This window comes from Neopsephotus bourkii, unplaced genomic scaffold (assembly GCF_033783945.1).
Source record: "Neopsephotus bourkii isolate Nb327-2 ecotype Australia unplaced genomic scaffold, CSIRO-AGI_Nbou_v1 NB_1707, whole genome shotgun sequence".
NCBI classification, from domain to species: Eukaryota; Metazoa; Chordata; class Aves; order Psittaciformes; family Psittacidae; genus Neopsephotus; species Neopsephotus bourkii.
In genome coordinates, this window is record NW_026902181.1 from 1,485,820 (window position 1) to 1,505,201 (window position 19,382).

The 19,382-nt window shown below is 40.1% G+C and overlaps 1 protein-coding gene across 2 annotated transcripts in view; it reads left to right on the forward strand.

Moving 5' to 3' along the window:
- MNAT1 (MNAT1 component of CDK activating kinase) overlaps nucleotides 1–19,382 on the forward strand; it is a 126,333-nt gene that overhangs the window by 43,340 nt on the left and 63,611 nt on the right. For both annotated transcript variants that reach the window (XM_061376196.1, XM_061376197.1), the window contains exons 4-6: nucleotides 4,579–4,682; nucleotides 9,328–9,468; nucleotides 17,439–17,564. In XM_061376196.1, coding sequence (XP_061232180.1) covers nucleotides 4,579–4,682; nucleotides 9,328–9,468; nucleotides 17,439–17,564 — 371 coding nt within the window. The remainder of the gene's footprint in view (nucleotides 1–4,578; nucleotides 4,683–9,327; nucleotides 9,469–17,438; nucleotides 17,565–19,382) is intronic.

Below are 19,382 nucleotides of genomic sequence, written 5' to 3' on the forward strand. Positions count from 1 at the left end.
CCACAATAGCTCGGGGCTCCCCAGGCAGGCTGATTGTGAGAGCTGGCGATCTATGGTGATCATAATTAAGGGGCTGTTTGTAGTAAGGTGGGAGGAATATAATTTGTAACAAACTGATACTAGTAATTTTCAACTTTTCAGCTGGCTTACACCAGCAATGCTGATCAAATACATCTGCATTGTAGCAGAGTAATCATCTGCTATCTTGTCAGAGAGGGTATGTTCCGACTGAATAATAATGTTACCATGTAAAAAATATTTGTTGTCTCTTAAGGACCTAGGAGAAGTCTCAGAAAACTTGCAGTTTCTCAGACTAAACTAGGGAGATTTTGATGGACTGAAAGTCCTGCAGTGGAGTGACATTCATTTGTAGCGCTCTAGCTCCAGACAAATTACTGTGTGTGCCATATAATTAATAATTTTGCCTGATTTTCTTTTTTCTAGCTGGATTTTTTTTTTCAATTTGTTGTAGCATTGTATAATGAGTGTTTCTGTTTTAAAAAAGCAGTGAAAGCCTCCCTGTAGAGACTGAATTTTAATAGCAGCAAATTTTACCTAAAAAGAATGAAATGTTTCAGAAAAACACAATAGTCTTCCTGTTGTACTTCAACAGATGTCTCAAGGCAAGTCATTTTATAAACCAACCAATGTGAGATGGATAAGTAGATAAATAATTGTTACATACAAACCAGCTTCTGTTTCTTTTCCCTGAAGGGTTTCAGGCCACTTCCATCGGCTTATGCTATATTTCAACATGGGCAAAGTAAGTCTGGCTTCTCTTTGAAACCTTTTCAAACTAGCCATCTGCTTTGCCAGTCATATTCAGATCTATACCAATATTTTGTCAGGGTAGGTATAGCATATGAGTTAGGGGGTTTTAACTCTTTATGGTTCTTCTAGTTTCAGAATTTGTTTTGTTGTGTTTTTTATTTTTATTATAATTCCTCCACATGTTCCCTTTTTAAATTTCTGGCAAAACTGGCAGGTACACCCACCCTGACAAAAGCCCTGGCAAAGATGTGAGAAAAGCCTGTGAAGACTTTCTGCCACAGCTACACAACAAAAGCCCATAAAAGTTTCCCACAGGCATTTTCATTGTAGGATGGAAGATGCTATTTCCAGTTAATGAAGGACAGCTATTGATGCTAATGCTGATACAGAGGTTTAAGCTCTTACTTAACAGTGTTGCAACAAAACGGGGCTCTTCAGTATTTGAAGTCTGAAATGTGGATGACTTAGTGCTGGGGAGCAGCTGCTGAGGACCAAGGTAATGTTCCTCTTCAACGACCATGAATCAATATTCAGTGGGAGAAATTTGCTCTGGCCTTTGAGGGTGCTGGAGGAATGAATCTTTCTAATTGCTTGTCTCCTACGGTATCCTCAAGTGACAGAGTAGAATAAGATGAATAGAGCAGAATCAGCATGGTATAAGATGCAGCTGTTTAGAGGGTTTTACCTGTAGTTTGGTTCCAGCCACAGGATGAAAACAGAAGGGGAAATAAAACTGTCTTTCATCTTGCTGCTAGTAGAGCAGTGGGCGTTTAAGGTGGCTACTGAATATTTCTCAAACATTGATGCAAAAATGTATCCCTTACATGGAAATGTTACTTCATATCAAGTAGCAAAATAAACCCGCTTTTGTAACTAGTTCTAAATAACGGCGGGCATCGGCACATGTTTAAAACTTTCCTTCTTTCCCTAGTATGTCTTTTAAATCTTACCGCTTTTGTTTTGACTAGTTGAACCTATTAAAGGTAACTGAGAAAGAAGAAGAAAAGCCTTGAATGTTTAAAGTAGCAATAGTTGCAAAACCTGGATAGATCCAGCTTATTGCTGGATTATTTTTAAAGAAATACCGAAGATGTTCAGGAGCCTAAAGAGGCATTTGACATCTCCTCATGCTCCTCCCCTTGCACCTGAAGGCGGCATCTGGGCATCCTGCTAGCACAGCATTTCTCAGATGCTATTTCTTTCTTGTGTCATCATTGAAGAGTTTAGAGAGCTGGTGTGTGGATTTAAGGAAGTGCTGACGTTCCCATGCAGCTGCTGTCATTGCAGAGCTCTGGTCTAATTGTATACCAGCATCTTCACATAATTCTTCTGTGCCGTAATGCCCAAATATTAAGCTGCTTGTCAGCTGGTAACTGTAAGATCGAAATTTGGAGGACAGTTTGGAAAATAATATGCCTTTTGGAGGGGATGAAAAAAACCCAACCAAAATCAAAACAAAAAAAACAAACCCAAACCCTCCCAAACAACAAAAACCCTAAAACATTTGAAATGGATGAGTTGTTCCCAGAAACCAAGGAGCTGAACTTTGTATGTCTTGTTTGGGTTACTGCAGTACCCAGAGATTCCACCTGAGATGAGATCAAGACTGTGGGCATAGGTGCTGCATATGCCTGCAGTACAGAGATACAGCATTTGGTCTGTAGGAATAAGCAAGCTTTATACCTCTACTCCTGATTCTTATTGGTGGGAGACCTCCAGTAGAGAGGCCTGGTTATCTGCCCCAGAACAGTTGTGAAGCTGGAAATTGAACTCTGGCACCCTTTCAAATCCTTAAATGGCAAAACCAGTATCCATCTTAAGTCTTCCTCCTGAAGTGCTGAAGTGAGGATGGTGTGGTGGAGGAGTTCAGCTGATTTGGGAGCCAGGCTCAATTAAAATGTCAGTCCTGTTGATTGTGTGCATTATTTGGAAAAGAAAAGGGGGAATAAATACAGCTTTTGGGTTGATTTTTTTTTTTCTTTTTTTTTTTTTCTTAAGGTTAGGAATTTCTTCAGCTGTATCTTGCCTTGCTCTTTTAGTTCACTTCAAGGAAGGAGTGAGTGCATTTGGTAAGAGTGAGACAACATGGTGGTTCAGTACTTCTGAAAAGAGAGTATTCCTATTCCCATCTGTACGCTTTTAGTACTTCCCTTGTACCACCTCTGGCACTTGCCTGACCCCTTTGTTGAGCCAGTTCAGGTTACTAGAGGGTTTCTGTTGACACTGCAAAGCATCCAGGGTATCCTGGAGTCAGACCAGGTGGAAGAGTGAGACTTATGCCTGGGAAGAGGGACATAAGAGTAGGGCTGCCCCTTTTGAACAGTACAGCTGGATTTGAGAACTGAGCTGCATCCTATGGCTTCAGCAAAATGTCCCTTTCCTGTTTTCTCTGCCCACCTCCATTTGCTCCCTGCTTTGATTTCTTGCTGTTCTCTTTGCTGCTGTTCACTGATTTCCTAGTTTAGGCTATTCATGGTTTAGTTTACCTAGAACCCTTCTAAAAGCTCGTTTTTGCTGTGTGGAGAGGATGAAGGAAGTGATGTAATCTTTACCAAACTGAGATATGTGCTGCCCTGGTGAATAACCACAGACTTCATGCTTCTTCCTTCCATTTCTCTCTGGCAGCCTTATTTATAGAAATGACTTGGCAGTAGTGCATGTACCCAGTGTTCATTTGGACCTAGTTGCCTGAAAACCTAGGAGGAAGGAACTGAACCATAATCTTGCAAATCCCGTGCTAGTTTTCACTAGAACCTTTCTCTTCCTCAGGGTTTGACTTAACAATGGCATATTGATTGCACTTTCTTGCAAAGGGCATTTATCAATGGGTGGGCAAATCTCTGTGCTGCTCTTGTAGATTTACTTGTAGCCATGTGACAAATGTTCTTCAAGGCCTTGAGTGCTGTATGTTTGCAGTCTTCGATAGCTTTAAGGCCATGGGCATGAGCCCAGCATCCACTCTGGATAGTGAGCACCAGCAACTTCCCAGTGATAATGGCTTTCAGTTGGAATTCACTTGACCCACAATTGAACCAGTGACCTAGGGGTGAAGGCTCAGGCATTGTATCAAATTACTAATCATCCAAACAGTCTACATCTTTCAAGCTGTTGATGATAGAAACTGTTCAATTTCTGGAGTTGTCTTCTGTGCAATGTGTAGATAATTGGGAATGCTGTTCTAAACTGTGGAGTTTGCTGGCTGACCCTGCTTGTTCATAATTTTACGTGAGATACAGTCTATCAGTATGAAGAGATGTCAAAAGAATGTCATTTTAACTATGAATCTGGATGCATCTGCAGATTCTGCATAATAAAAGTAATTTTAAGTTATTGAGTAATATGAAATTTTTTGTGTATCTGAGAATTTGAATGGTCTCTAGTCTTTGTGCATTAGATAATCTTACGAAATAGAGTGACTTAATTTCTAACCTTGTCTTAATATGTGTATGTTTAGTCTAGTTTTACATGATTACTGTTCTTAGTTGTAATGCTACTTGAAAAGGTTAATGTTTTACAGATACTATGAGCAATAATATTATTCATGTGTATCATTATCAGTATCACAAAATAGGATGTAAGACTCAAATTGTCATCTACAGATGTATAAACCTAAAGGAGTCCTGCTAACTGAGGTTGTGTTTAGCAGGTTGTGTCTTTATTTGCAGGGCATATTTAAATAAATTCTATTGTTGCAATGTTTGTACCTGGTACTAGAAGGGATAGAGAACATAAGAGTATTATTTCTTTGTCATAATCATGCATGCTGACCTAATGCTTTTGCTTTCTGTCTTTCTAATATTTATGTAGTATATAACTTGACCAACAACGTGGATTTGGAGAACACCAAAAGGAAAATGGAACTGTACCAGAAGGATAACAAAGAAGTCATTCAGAAAAATAAGATAAAACTGGTTAGTTAACTTCTCCTCTGCCCTACAACTTTTATTCATTAGTTACAGAATTAAAGGATTTTCAAAGTGCTTTCTGTAATGTCTCAAAAACAAGTCAAAGCTGAAGGCACTGTGCAGATTTCACTTTGTATTTAAAAACTGTAATATGCTGATGTTCTGTGCTACTGATATTTAGTGCTGTGTAAAGAGACTACATTGATAGTTGAAATGTAGTCACGCTTTATTTTGGGAAGGGCTTGAAAAGAAGGGCAGGGAGCAAAATCTGCATGTTATACATCAGCACGGCGTGAGTGCTGGCAGTGTCGTTGGACAATATCCAGGAGAGACAAAGTTCATTCCTGTACCAGGACAACCGTTCCTTTCTCATCTGAAGGAAAAAAGGAATCCAGATGCAGACATTACGAAGCTCCCAGGAGAGAACTGTAAAATTGAGGGAAAGCACGGATCTGGTTTATGCAAAATTTAAAATGAAGGATGTTGAAACAAACATTAAAAGTTTTGTTCAAGAGCTGATAACAATAACATCAAGAGAATTATATATATGATCTGTATGCAAAACATACAGTTCTTTGAAGATCCGTTCATTAAAATACAGCTTAGATACCATTTTGTTCTTTAAAAATAAACTTGTGAGTGTTTCTGTAAGAAAAGTTTAATCTGTTAAATATTTTTTCATTATAAAAACACACATTGTTATCAGTTCTTGAAGGAAAATGCCTGCCCAGAGTGTGACATAACAAGGTTTTATGTTTGTATTACAGTTGCACTAAGGACTTGCTTTCAAATCAGTAGGGGAGAAATCCTCACTTCCCTGAAGTCTGTGGCAAAACTCCTAGTGGTTTCTTTAGCGCTAGAATTTCACAGGAGGAGATTGGAATCTGAAAAATGTTTGTTTGAGCCTCTTCCTTTTAAAGGCAAGGAAATCTTCCTTGGGATCCATCTCTGATCTGTTATCCTGTCTCTGACACTGTGCAATGTCCTGTGCTTCAGAGCTTGAAGAGACCTGCCAAATCTTACTTTACAATGTAGGTGCAACCTGTTAGGGTCACAATGAGAATAGTGTGCTTTGCCTACAGCCCACCTTCTGTTCATGTACATGACTAGCAGACAGCCTGTGTGCTAGCGGTGTGATCATATCGAGCAGCACAGTAATACTCTGTACCCACCCAAGCCCTCTGGGTCTTCTGTTTTCTGTACTTCGGGGTCTGTCTGTGGCTAGAGGCTGTCTCGTGGAAGCTGGGCAAGCCTGCATGAATGCAGACTTACTGGAGATCTGGGGACATTTCTGTTTTACTTCTTTTTCAACATTTGAAACATTCAACGTTTCTTTTTCAACAATTGAAACTTAATAATAGATTTGATACAGTTGCTGTTACAAAACCTGCATGATCTTGGCCATAAATTTACCCCTCTCCCAAAAGCTGCTCTTTTTGGCAAGTTTTGGAATGTCTTTACTCCATAAATGGTAAAAGGTGTCCTAATTTCTTGCCTGAACTTCTTATAGCAGGTCACTGTCCATTAATTCTTGGACTCACATAAATTTTCCTGTCCACTGTAATAGCTTGCTTCTGAGGAATATAAATATTCTTTGTTCATGTTTGTGTTTTTGTTACCCTTTGCCTGTTTTAGTTTGAATTTATGTTTGGCAAGTGGAAGGGACCAGAACTGAAACCAGTATCGTAGCTAAGATCTTAACAACCTCTTGCAAAAGAGCAGTTTTCTCATCTTTACTGGAAATATGTTAACATGATCCCAAGACTTGTAGCACTCTTACAGGAGATTAAAAATCAGTAGTGGTCAAGTAGTGCATCATGGTTTCTCCTCATTGGTTTTGAACCGATGAATTAATGTCTCCAGAAATCTGTGGCCTTGTAAATTATTTTGATCTTACTTCTGCTACTTCTTTCCCCATGATTATGTCATTGTTTCTTAAAAATCAAAATACGAAGTTACTGAACCAGCCACCTCAGGATTTAAGTGACTGCTTTTTTTCTTCTGTCAGCTCTGTAGCCAGTTCCTAATACCCTTGCTACTTGTGTACTAACTCATCTGTTAGACCTGTAGATTTAATGCAGAACCATGTGGAGAAAAATTTTAAACAGATAGGTTTGGATGAAAAAGTGAAGAACTTGTGGAGGAGGGGTTCTTGTTAGAAATTGATTTTTTTTTTTTTATATATGATTGTTGTGGTTTAACCCCAGTTGATAAATAAGTACCATGCAGCCACTTGCTCACCCGCTTCTTCCCCTGTCCCAGGTGGGATAGGGAGGCAGATCAAAAGAATGTAAACCCCACAGGTTGAGATAGGAAGAGTTTAATAACTAAAGTAAAGTATAATACACTACCACTAATAATGATAAGGAAAATAACAAGGGGAGAGAATATAAAATTAAAAGGAGAAAGGAAAAAAAAACAATCCAGCAGTGATGCATGATATGATTACCACCTGCTGACTGATACCCAGCCTGACCCAAGTAGTGATCTGCCCTCCCGGGTGACTCCCCCCAGTTTCTATACTGGGCATGACGTACTGTGATATGGAATACCCCTTTGGCTAGTTTAGGTCAGGTGTCCTGTCTCTGCTCCTTCCTTGCTTCTTGTGCCCCTCCTCACTGTCAGAGCATGAGAGACTGAAAAGTCCTTGATCATCAGGGTAAGCATTACTTAGCAACAGCTAAAACACTGGTGTGTTATCAGCATTGTTTGCAGACTAAAGCCAAAACACAGCACTGCACCAGCTGCTAGGAAGAAATTTAACTCTGTCCCAGCCAAAACTAGAACAATTATAAATTCTGCTTATCTACATATATAAGAGTCTTGCGCTCTGAGTGGACTGGTTTTCCCAAATGTGCCTTCTTCCTTCAGTATCTGCTGTTCTCCAGTCATGAGACATACGCTTGTTACTTCCTGCTTTGTCACTAGATGTTTAATTGCACTTGCTGCTTTGTTCAGTCTTGAAATAGTTTTGTCTGAACTCTGTGATGAGTGTTTTTCTTGATTGTCCTTTCTTGAATGTGGTGAAACGTGTTCTATTTACTTCTTGCACTTGTCATCTTGAGTTTACTTCAGGCTTCACCATGTTGATCTTTTTCTTTAGATGTTGAGACTGTCTAGGTTATCTTCAAGGTTGACACAACCATCACTGCCCACTGAACTCCTCTCCATTCTGTTTTACTGTTTTGTTTGGTCTTTCTTTTCGGAAGGAATTTGATCTGACTTGTGATAGTTCTTCCTTTCCTGTAGTCTGATCTGGTTTAGGTTTCTACATCAGTTTACTTATTTTTGACTATAATTTTTTTTTGGGCTGGTTCTTCAGACTAGGTCTTTGAGCACTTCCCCACCAGCTTGCTTCTGTTTCAGTGCAAATTCCAGGCAGTCTTTAGATATAAATGTGGAAGAGGCTTGGAATGTCTTCGAGACGCTAAGCTCTTCAGATCTGTTGACTGAACTAACTAAATCCTGTAATTCTCAGAAATAACCTCAGTCAGCAACTTGGGGATTTTCTTGTTTGCTTGTTTCCTTTCATTAAATGCAAAGAGAATCCAGTTTCAGGTGGTCACTTGTTGGTGACCAGCTCTTTTCCAGCATCACTGCTATGGTTAGTTACAAAATGAAAGCACCTTTTGCTGGCTTGGTGGCAGGTGGTGAGGTCTGACAGCTCTTGTATCCAGGAGTAACTGAGCCTCACTGGGGCCCGTTGGTTTGATCTGCCTGGTGAAAGGGTGTTTTTCAGCATATTCTGGCCTCTCTCAGTTGACTATACTTTATGTTACAACTTTATAAGAACAAATGTTACCAAGCTCTTGGCTGAAATGATGTTTTGCTGAAACGGCTTCTATTAATAAATCATCTTTTTAAGTTGTATGCAATTTTAATTGTCTCTGCATTTTTATTGAATCTCCTTTTTCTTTAGTATTTTTTTTGTGGGGAAGATTTGGACAATGTTGACTGTATATTTTGTCCTATACCTCTTACATCCAAACTGACATTCTTTTGATTTCTTCTTCTGTATAAATGGTTTAATCCTTTCATTTTCCTCTCTCTGAATCCCCTTCTTTTTTTTTCTTTCTTTTCTTTCACTGGGATTTTCAAATACAGATTATTAAGAAGGTTAAAAAAGGCTTCTAAAGAAATAAATCCTGACGTAAAAACTAGTCACTTTGTCCTAATAATCTCTTATTTTTCATCTTGTGTCACATGACTATAATCCAGATGATAGGAAGAATTGCTTGTTTCTAGGAATGTGACATTTTTAAAGTTCATGCTTAAATATGTTCTAGCTTTTAAGCTTTTATGTTAATATTCACAGCTTTGTAATTGCTTATTTTCCTCCTACGCCACTGATAAGCACAGAGTGTTATTTGCACGGAAGGTGCATCTGATGGGAGGGATGGCAATCAGGTATTGTGGGGTTACGTTTTCAGTCACCCCACTTGCATCACATGAGAAGTAGGATGTGTGGAAACAGAGAGGGGTTCGTTGTAGAGTGAATGTATCACAATGTGATCCATTGTCATCCTCTACTATATAAAAAACCAAGATAAAGATGATTACATCTAACTGCAGAGAGCAGCAAAGGTAACTTTGCATTGGACAATAAGAGGAGGTGGAATTATCATCCACAATCATCTAATTTATATTTCAGACGCGGGAGCAGGAAGAGTTGGAAGAAGCGTTAGAGGCAGAGCGACAGGAAAGTGAACGAAGGCGACTGCTCATACAGAAAGAAGACCAAATACAACAGATGCTGAAAAGGAAGAATAAGCAGGCACTCTTGGACGATCTGGTGAGTAACAAAACGAGAGGCTTTGAATGTTCAGTAGCAGAGCAAATAGCAATTACATTGACATTAATCTCCACTATGGTAAGGTCTGTGGCATTAACACACCTGCTTCTTTGTTTCCCTGTCTTGCATGTTTTGTGCTACTGTTCTCTCACTTATTATTCATTTCAATATTGCAAACAATTCTGGTTTTGTTAAGCTAAGGACTAGAGGAAGTGTGCTTCTGCGATTCATAGGCATATTTGGGCTCATTGTCCAGAATGCCCAGTTCTGGTTAGAAATTAATTCTAGGAAAATTTCTTGGCTGTTTCAATGCAAAATTTATCCTAGATAATATTCTAGCAAAGAAAAGTGAAGACTTTTTTTGGTATTTGAAGAAGGCTATTTTGGGTTTGTTTTTTTTTTTTTCTTTTCCAGGTGAGTTCCACTGAAACCTCTTCTTCTGTTGCTAATTCACTTGTGGAAGTATATTTCAGAAATAGCTTTCATGTGTGCAGCCACTCTAGCAGTTTGTATATTAGTTGACATTTGACTGTATATCGAAGAAAAGCTGGTATAAAAGTCTAAATTTCTATTTAATTCATTGGTAATATGAAAGTCATAGACTTTGTGATCAAGGATGACTTGCATTAGCATAGCTGATATGGTGACTACTCCATGTTGAACCTGATAGCTGAGGTGTGAGGTTCTGTCATGTCTGAGGCCATGGAACTGCCTGCTTCGTTTACCTTCAGCTGATGTCAGTTGAATCTGCTTTGGTGCATGGCTGATCATGCAGTTTGTGAGGGTGCTAAGGGAGATACTAAGTTGGTACATGTGTGCAGCTATGTCAATGTGAATTTTTTGTATTTCAGTTTATCTCACAGTTACATAGTGTTAATTCCTGTTTTGTGTTCTCAGTTCTTATTCAAGATACAGATGCTTTTCTACTTTTCCTAGAAAAGTAGAGTTCATCTTTGAACCAGTGCAGGAGGCACTGACATGAAGAATCAGTCTGCAATTTAGGTGTTTCAGAGCCTCCTGAAGAGCTACCTTTTTCTAAACCAAGAGTCCTGGCAACCTGTCATTAGTTTTGCTGAAAGGAGCTGGTGTTTATTTATTCTATTTTTTTGTAGACAAAAGCAGGGATGAGCAGAAAGATTCTTTGAAAATCCTTTGAGTCTGTAACTTTGCATCCAGCAGTCTCTTTTCACTTTAAAGCTGAATGTGCTTATAGTCTGTGCTATTACGAATAATTTGAGTAGTGGATCAATGAATAAAAACTCCACTATGAGCTTGAATTTGGTATCTCAGAATGGGGGTTTTGAACTGGTTTTTGACTTATTTCAATCCTGTTCTGAAATACATTCCTAGCTTACTACTGGAGACCAGTGGTGGTGTGTTGTTTTTTTTTCTTTTGTTATTTACTTTACACAGCAGTTGGTTTTACTGGAAACCTACTTTTCCAGATGGCTTGTGGAAAGAATGGTTATAAGTAATCCCTAAAACATAACCAAAATAGGCTGTTTGGTAGTTTTAACTGTGATTGCACTCGTATTGCTATCAAAACATATCTTAATATTCAAAAACCAACAGAAAGGTTATTTTTTTTAAAGGCTGAGGAAGGAAGCCAGGTATTTTTCAGTTGTTTCTGTTTATCGGGGTACTGTCAACTTAAATTTCAGCTGAGGCTTGTTTTGTAATATTAAAGGTTCATAAAACCAGCACTTAAGTGTTTGTATAATGACTTACAAAGTCTCAGGAAAAACAGCATTTGTTAGACAAATAAACATTTCTTATGATCTCTGAATCCTTCTAATGCTGTGCTGCAAATCTGAAGCTAATCATAAGTAAAACTTTATTGAGAAATGCAGTGAAAGCCAAGCATAAGTAGTAGCAGTGTAAAGAATAACAGTTAAAAAGAATTAAAAAATCTTGTATCTGTAGTCAGTACTGTGCTAAAGCAACAAGGATTAGGTTCTTTTCATTTGATGAGATGAGGAGCTCTGGAGGGGATACCTTCAGCACTGGAGCATGGGGAAACTGCAGCATCCAGAAGTCTTGACCCTGAATGGACAGAGCCACCAAGGGAGCCCCAAGCCCTTGTCAGGGCTTGCCCAGGAGCTAGCAGCACTGCTGACTGAGCAGTAGACTCATAGCTGGCAGTGCCAGGAGTGGTGACCACCACCCCTAAGCAGATCAAACACTGTCCTGGCAGCACAGTGAACAGAGCAGGCAGTCAGGGCATGGCACAGCAGTTTGCACGGCCAGAGTGAGCAGGAAGGGCCTGGTAGCCCGTCAGGCTTCAGAGATGAGCTCAGCCAGCGGTCATTAAGATGGTGCTCTAGGATGCCATCATCTCGGCAGAACGCAGAAAAAACAAAGTCCTCTGTGCTGGCCAGAAAGGACGTTGTGATTCAGACAGAGGTCCCTCAAAACCTCTGAAGCTAGGGACCAGGTTAGGAAAGCTGAGGCCCAGTTGGAGTTAAAACTTGTCTAGGGATATTAAGGATAACAGGAAGGGATTCTGTAGGTATGTAGCGAATAGAAGACAGACTAGGGACAACGTAGGCCCCCTCTGGAAGCTATCGGGAGAACTCGGTACCCTGGATTTGGAGAAGGCTGAGGTTCTTAATGACTTCTTTGCCTTAGTCTTCACTGGCAAATGCTATGACCACACCACCCAAGTCTTGGGAAGCAGACGCAGGGACTATGAGAATGAAGACCTTGGGCCCACTATAGGAGAGGAATTGGTTCGAGACAGTCTTAAAGATCTGAACATGCACAAGTCCAGGGGACCTGATGAAATCCATCCAAGGGTCTTGACGGAGCTGGCGAATGAAGTTGCTAAGCCACTGGCCATCATACTTGAAAAATGGCAGTCAGGTGAAGCTCCCAATGACTGGAAAAAGGGAAATATAACCCCTATTTTCAAGAAGGGGAAAATGGATGACCCAGGGAATTACAGCCCAGTCAGTCTCACCTCTGTGCCTGGCAAAATCTTGGAGCAGATTCTCCTGGAAGGCATGCTAAGGCACATGAAAAACAACAAGGTGCTTGGTGACAGCCAGCATGGCTTCACCGAGGGGAAATCCTGCCTGAGCAATTTGATGGCCTTCTATGATGGGGCTACAGAACTGATGGCCAGGGGTAGAGCAGTTGATGTCATCTACCTGGACTTGTGTAAAGCGTTCGACACTGTCCCACATGACATCCTTGTCTCTATACTGGAGAGACACCACTTTGATAGGTTGACCACTCGGTGGATAAAGAAGTTGCTGGGTGGCCATACACAAAGAGTTGTGGTCAATGGCTCAATGTCCGGCTGGAGACCAGTAACGAGTGGTGTCCCTCAGTGATCGGTGTTGGGCCCGGTCTTGTTCAACATCTTTGTCTCTGACATGGACAGTGGGATTGAGTGCACCCCCAGCAAGTTTGCCGATGACACCAAGCTGTGTGGTTCGGTTGATACGCTGGAGGGAAGGAATGCCATCCAGAGGGACCTTGACACGCTTGTGAGGTGGGCTGATGCCAACCTCATGAAGTTTAACCACGACAAGTGCAAGGTCCTACACCTGGGTCTGAGCAATCCCAGGCACAGCTACAGGCTGGGCAGAGAAGAGATTCAGAGCAGCCCTGCAGAGAAGGACTTGGGGGTGCTGGTCGATGAGAAAATGAACATGAGCCGGCTGTGTGTGCTTTTAGCCCAGAAAGCCGACTGTATCCTGGGTTGCATCAAAAGGAGTGTGACCAGCAGGTCAAAGGAGGTGATCCTGCCTGTTTCCTCTGCTGTCGTGAGACCTCACTTGTAGTATTGTGTGCAGTTCTGGTGTCCTCAACACAAAAAGGACATGGAACTGCTGGAACAAGTCCAGAGGAGGGCTGTGAGGATGATCAGGGGACTGGAGCACCTCCCATATGAAGACAGGCTGAGAAAGCTGGGGCTGTTCAGCCTGGAGAAGAGAAGGCTGCATGGAGACCTCATAGCAGCCTTCCAGTATCTGAAGGGGGCCTATGAGGATGCTGGGGAGGGACTCTTCGTTAGGGACTGTAGTGATAGGACAAGGGGTAATGGGTTGAAGCTTGAACAGGGGAAGTTTAGATTGGATATAAGGAAGAAGTTCTTTCCTGTGAGGGTGGTGAGGCACTGGAATGGGTTGCCCAGGGAGGCTGTGAATGCTCCATCCCTGTCGGTGTTCAAGACCAGGTTGGATGAGGCCTTGGGTGGTATAGTTTAGTGTGAAATATCCCTGCCCATGGCAGGGTGGTTGGAACTTGATGATCTTAAGGTCCTTTCCAACCATAACTATTCTGTGATTCTATTCTATGATTCTAAAACCATGTAGCCATCCAGGTGTCTGGCTGTAGTGAGGGCCAGAGCCTGTCAGTGATGTTGGATGGTAGCTGTGCAAAGTATGACCAGCTTGGTGATTTGCTCTGCGTGGTGGCAGAACTACAGGAAGAGGTGGAATGGCCAAGGAGCATAAAGGAATCTGAGGAGGAGGTTGGTGGAGCTGTACTCTACCATCCCTGAGAGAAGCAACCCAGCCACCCAAACCAAAACAAATTAAGGATCTCTTACTTTTGCAGTTGGAAGCAGGTTACTCCTCAGAGTAGATGGCGTATTATCTTCCAGCTTATGTCACTTTCCCAAGTACACCTCTACAAGATTCGAGGCCCTGCTACTTGCTTGAGAATCAAGAAAGTGAGGAAGATGATGAAGTAGATAAGTGATCATACAGGTTGGAAGAGTCACCACAGAAGAGTCAGGGAATGCATCATATCACAACCAACTCTAGTAGGAAAAAAAAGAAGAGTGGTTGTGTTTGGTGGCTCCCATCCTAAGGGGAACGGAGGGCCTGATAAATGGACCTAACCAGATTCACAGAGGAATCTGTTGTCTCCCTGGGTAGAGTAGATGTCTTCACCAGAAGATTCTTGCATCTTGCTAGAAATGACCAGGGTAGAATGTCAGTGTTGGAGGCCAGATCCACAGGGCAACTTACGTGCATCTAGGACAATTCTTGCAGCAACAAACAAGGAGCTGGAAGCCATAGTGCAGCAGGGAATTAATGATATAATTTCCATCACAGAAATGTGGTGGAATGATTTGTATGATTGGAGTACTGCAGTGGATGTTTACAGGCTCTTCAGAAGGGAGAGGCAAGGAAAAACAGGTGGTGGGGTTGCACTGTTTATCAGGGAGTGCATTGACTACCTTGACCTCAGTGTTGTGAATGAGAAGGCTTAATGTGTTTTCCAATAAGAGAATTTCAGTTTCAGTGGTTAAATCCTAATGAGTGAGGAGATTCACAGTTTCTCATATGTGTTATTTATAGTATTATCATATTCTGTAAAGGTCTTAGTATTTTATAAAAGTGTCTGACAATATCATCCTATCTTCAAAAATCTTACAATTTAGGTAGTCCAGAGGCAGGGAAAAGGGCACAGAAATGTTTGGTATTTAAAATGCTGTGCAGCAGACTCTGGTTCTTGACCAGCCTGTGGAGAGCAGTGGCTTGTGTAGAAAGGATGGACCTTGGGCCAAGGCTTCATGAACCTGTTCTCAGTGGGGAGCAGGGAGAGGGAGGCCAGTGTCACTTGCTGGAGACCTGAGCAAGGCACTGCTGATGGCTTGGGCTCTGCAGGCTACTGGAAGAGCAATCAGGTGCTTTGCCTAGGCTGTTAGTTGGTTTGTCTCCCAGTAATAAATTAGGCAGATTTTATGCTACCTTCACAAGTGACTTCTTTCACAATAAACCCTCTCACTTTAAAAGCAAATCTGTTGTAATTTAGACTTGTAGTCTCAAATGCAATTTTGCATATTATTGGGAGAGTTGTGTGTGTATTTTGTTTTGGGTGGTTGTGTTTTTTTTTTTTTAGCCTTCCACTTGGTTAATCAGGGCTGAGCAAAATATTAAAGCACTTCCTTTATTTACTGTATCAACTCTCACCTGTGTACAGAGGATTACGGATCTGCTCTTAGATGTCTTCTGTGCTGTGGGACTTGCACTCTTCAAGAGCCCTTACTTCCCAGGCACAAACAAAATGGTGTTGATGCTCATGGCAAAGAGTCAGGTTTTTCTGGGGCTGGGGTATAGCTTGGAGTCAAGTGATAAGTATGGTGCTTTAAAGATACGAAGTGTCTACTTTTCCCAGAACCTCAGAAATTTTGAGAGAAATATCTCAGAATTTTTTTGCCTATAAGTAGCTTTGTTCATACTGTTAGTTTTCCCATACAAAGAATTGCTAGTTTGGATAAATTCTTAAAGGATTGGACCTTTCATGTGTGTTAACAGAAGGGTTATCTGCGTATTTGAAAGGACAAACAATGACGGATGTGGTGGCTTGTTGGCATGGTGCAGGTTTCCCACAGTTGTGTAATCTGGTTACCGGTCATTGTGTGAACTCTTTAGTTGGTAGAAAACCTCCTTTAGCTATTGTACTGGAAGTGCGGTGAGCATTTAAGGAATATGAGAGGGCAGAATGAACCAGAGAAGGCTTCCCACTCTTTACTTCTCCCCCAGGATATTAAAACTGATTAAAAAAGTCCAACATCCTTAAACTCTGGTGACAGCTAGCAGCACATGCTTCTGCATGGTGATTAGACATGTACAACACTTTGAGGCTGCAGACTGTAAACTAGTGCATTTGTGGTCCAAATTTTCTCTGGTTATAAGAAAATCAGGTGTCTCATTACTACAATTTAGGCTTTTAACCTCTTGCTTCTTCATCTCCCAGTTAATCACAGAAATGTGAGTAGGATCCTGTGCCATAGTTGTTGTATCTGTGACTCTGGACCAGATCTTGTTGTATGAGATTTTTTTTGCTTTTAGCACTTGCAATCTAGCCATAAGACAAAGGGAATGTCACAAAAATTTGAAAGGAAAAGAGGGCTGGAGAATTACGTGAAAAGTCAGTGTGCAACATGACCGTTTTCCATGGTCACTTAAGATTTCTGTAGGCTACCATCAACACCAAGGCATCCTGCAGCATTAAAACCTTCCATCTTCTTACCCTGAAATGAGTAAATGAAAATCACAGCCCAGTTTATTAAAGCTTGTTTTGTGTTATGAGAAACAAATATGTTTCGTAGTTTAATATTAGCTTGGTTCCATGAAATAGAAGTCTATGTGACATTTGAGGCCTTAGTAATAAAGTACTGCTCTAGAGCAGCCCAGGAAGAATCCATGTGCACTTCTTCCCTGCTCTCAACTCTAGGGTCATTCTAGCTAGGAAGTCTCAAGCCTTTCAGGGTGCGTGTGGATAATTGTGATAATCCATTAGAAAATTATTTGGCAGATAATTTTCTGATTCTCTCAAGAACACAGTTGCATGCGTATATGTATGTTAATAATCTGTCCTGAGAGTTTAAATAGTTCAGTTGCTTAACTATTCATTTTACTACTTTATATATATATAATTTTTTTTTTTTTCTAAATTGGCTCGCTTCCTTAAAAATAAGCTGGTGAAGGAGAAAATAAATATGCTGTTGGTTGCACTTACAATAGTGCCATTGTGCAAAGCAGAGCAAGGATCGTTTCCAAACGGCCTCAGGTGAAATCTAATGGGAAACAATTTCAAACTGGTCTGAGTTCATTGGTATAAAAAATGTGTCTTAGATAAACATCTGATCCAAGTTATAATACTTGGTATTATTCCTTCTCTGATTAAGTTCTAATTTTTTAAATTTCATTTTAATAAATATAGTTACATTGGCCAGTTGAAATAAGGAGCCTGTTATATTGTCTTTAATGTGGATTCTATAAAAATGGTTGTTTGCAGGTTACACTGATTTATGGGGTTGCTGCAGCTTTTTCTTATTACTGAAAATGATGGTTTTCTGTAAAGTGTTACTCATAGAGAGGATACTTTGCATTATGCTGCTCTGCTGGTGATGGCCTTTCAGGCACAGCTTTCAGTTTTGAAAAATACGCAGTGTTAATTAACAGGTTTTGGGTTTAGCATTCAAAATTTGTTCCTCATTTTTACAGGAGAAGTCCACTCTTCCTGCTTCATTGCTTTTAGCTCAGCATAAGGACAGATCTACTCAGCTAGAAATGCAAGTGGAAAAACCCAACCAGGTCAGACCAGTCACGTTTTCCACTGGGATTAAAATGGTAAGTCTTCCTTGTTTATTTATTTATTTTTTAAATGCTTTTCAAAAGACTGAGGATTTCCTTATATGAAATTTAGAGGTTCCTTAAACCTAAGTTGTGTATTATATAAAAGACTCTTCTCTTTCAATTAAGTATGTAATTATAAATTAATTGAAAAATTTAATCATTCTGCTGGTTAAAATATATGAAATCTTTTCATTGCATAGCTACCAAAAAGCAAGCTTTATCTCTGTCCCTGCAAGCTAAAATTTTGGAAGTTCCAGGACAGGCTGCACTTTATTGAGATTTACTTTAAGCACTGGAGTAATCTGTGTGTATGAGACAGGCAACTTAAAAAATGATGCCAAATGTTCAAGGATGCTATTTTCATTGTTATTAGATTCCAGGAATCAACAAGTATTTGTTAGTTCTGTGGTGGCAGCTAAAGATCTGTCAGTATTCCTGTTCTTTATCATGACATGGTGCAAGTACACATCAGCCTGGCTGTGGAAATGTGAAGTTTGGGGGTAATGGGGGATATAAGCATGAATTACTGGTCTCTTTTGCACTTTACTGGTTTGCTGTTTTGTTTTAAACCTGTGTGGTTTTTTTAGACTTTGTAGTGGTAAATTGTAGTGTATTGTAGTGGTAAATGATGTCTTGAAAATAACCAATAATATTCATCTTCCTCAACAAACGAAAAAGTCAGCAAAGCAAAAGCCCTTGGATAAAATTAGCCTTCCATCAGTTAATCAATTTATTTTGTCAGGGATGTCTGTGCTGGGTTCATTATCCCCAGAAGAGTTCACAATGTAGAAGTGCTTGCAGCTTTCCCCCCATTCCTTTATCTACCCTCCCAAGTAGTTCCAGGTTTTGCGAAGTTGTGCAGATTATTTTCTTGTTTTCCTGTAGTATAAACTATATCTTCTTCCTTTTGCTTTTAAAATGTGAGTCTGGGGGATTTTCTGGGCATGTAGAAAAGCTAGTGGGAAGAAAGGTTTGTTGTTCTGTTTAAAACAATTCTAACTGAACGCCTGTACTTTTTCTTGCTGTTTAAATATATTGTCAGAATTTCTTAAAGCTCTTGGCCTTTCTTCTGGGAAGAAGAAGATTAAAATATACTACATGATGAGGATAATGGAAGTACTTTCTAATGCATCTGTAAATGGATGTTAAACGCCGTATGCCTTAACGGTAACTTCAGATCTGTAGCCCTAAATAAACTTCATCCAGGAATGGTGAAAGACTTGGATGAGGAGATTTCTAGATCATGACATTTAATTTTTGATGTTTGGAATAATAGGGGGTATTCCAGGTAACTGATTGTTACTTCATCAGCGTTCAGAAAGTGTGAGTAGAGGCCTAATTTAATTTAAGTCCCAGACTAACAAAAAACCCCCCACCCTCACTGACCTCAGTCCTAGATTAAAAAAAGAACAAATAATAAAAAAGAGTAAGTACAGTTAACAATAAAGTTAAATATAGGAATGTTTGATGTTAGTTACTACTGTTGATGGAAAATGGATTACATCAAGCAGACTTTACACTGATAAAATCACAGGTTTTGAGAAAGATGAACATTTCCATGTTTTCTTCATAGAGTGCTTGATTTAGTTATTACGTGACTTTTTTAGAATTACATAGAAATTACATTACACAATAATAACAATATTGAGATTCTGCAAAATAAATTAAGTGGCTAACTTGTAATTTCTGAAGGAGTTGTTTGTTAGCACAGCATGGGAATATTTCCATGGGTGTTCTGCTAGGATGCAGTTCAGTGTTTTGAAGTAGATGTGGAATTTCTGTGGATGACATGTAAGCTGGCAGTTTACAGGG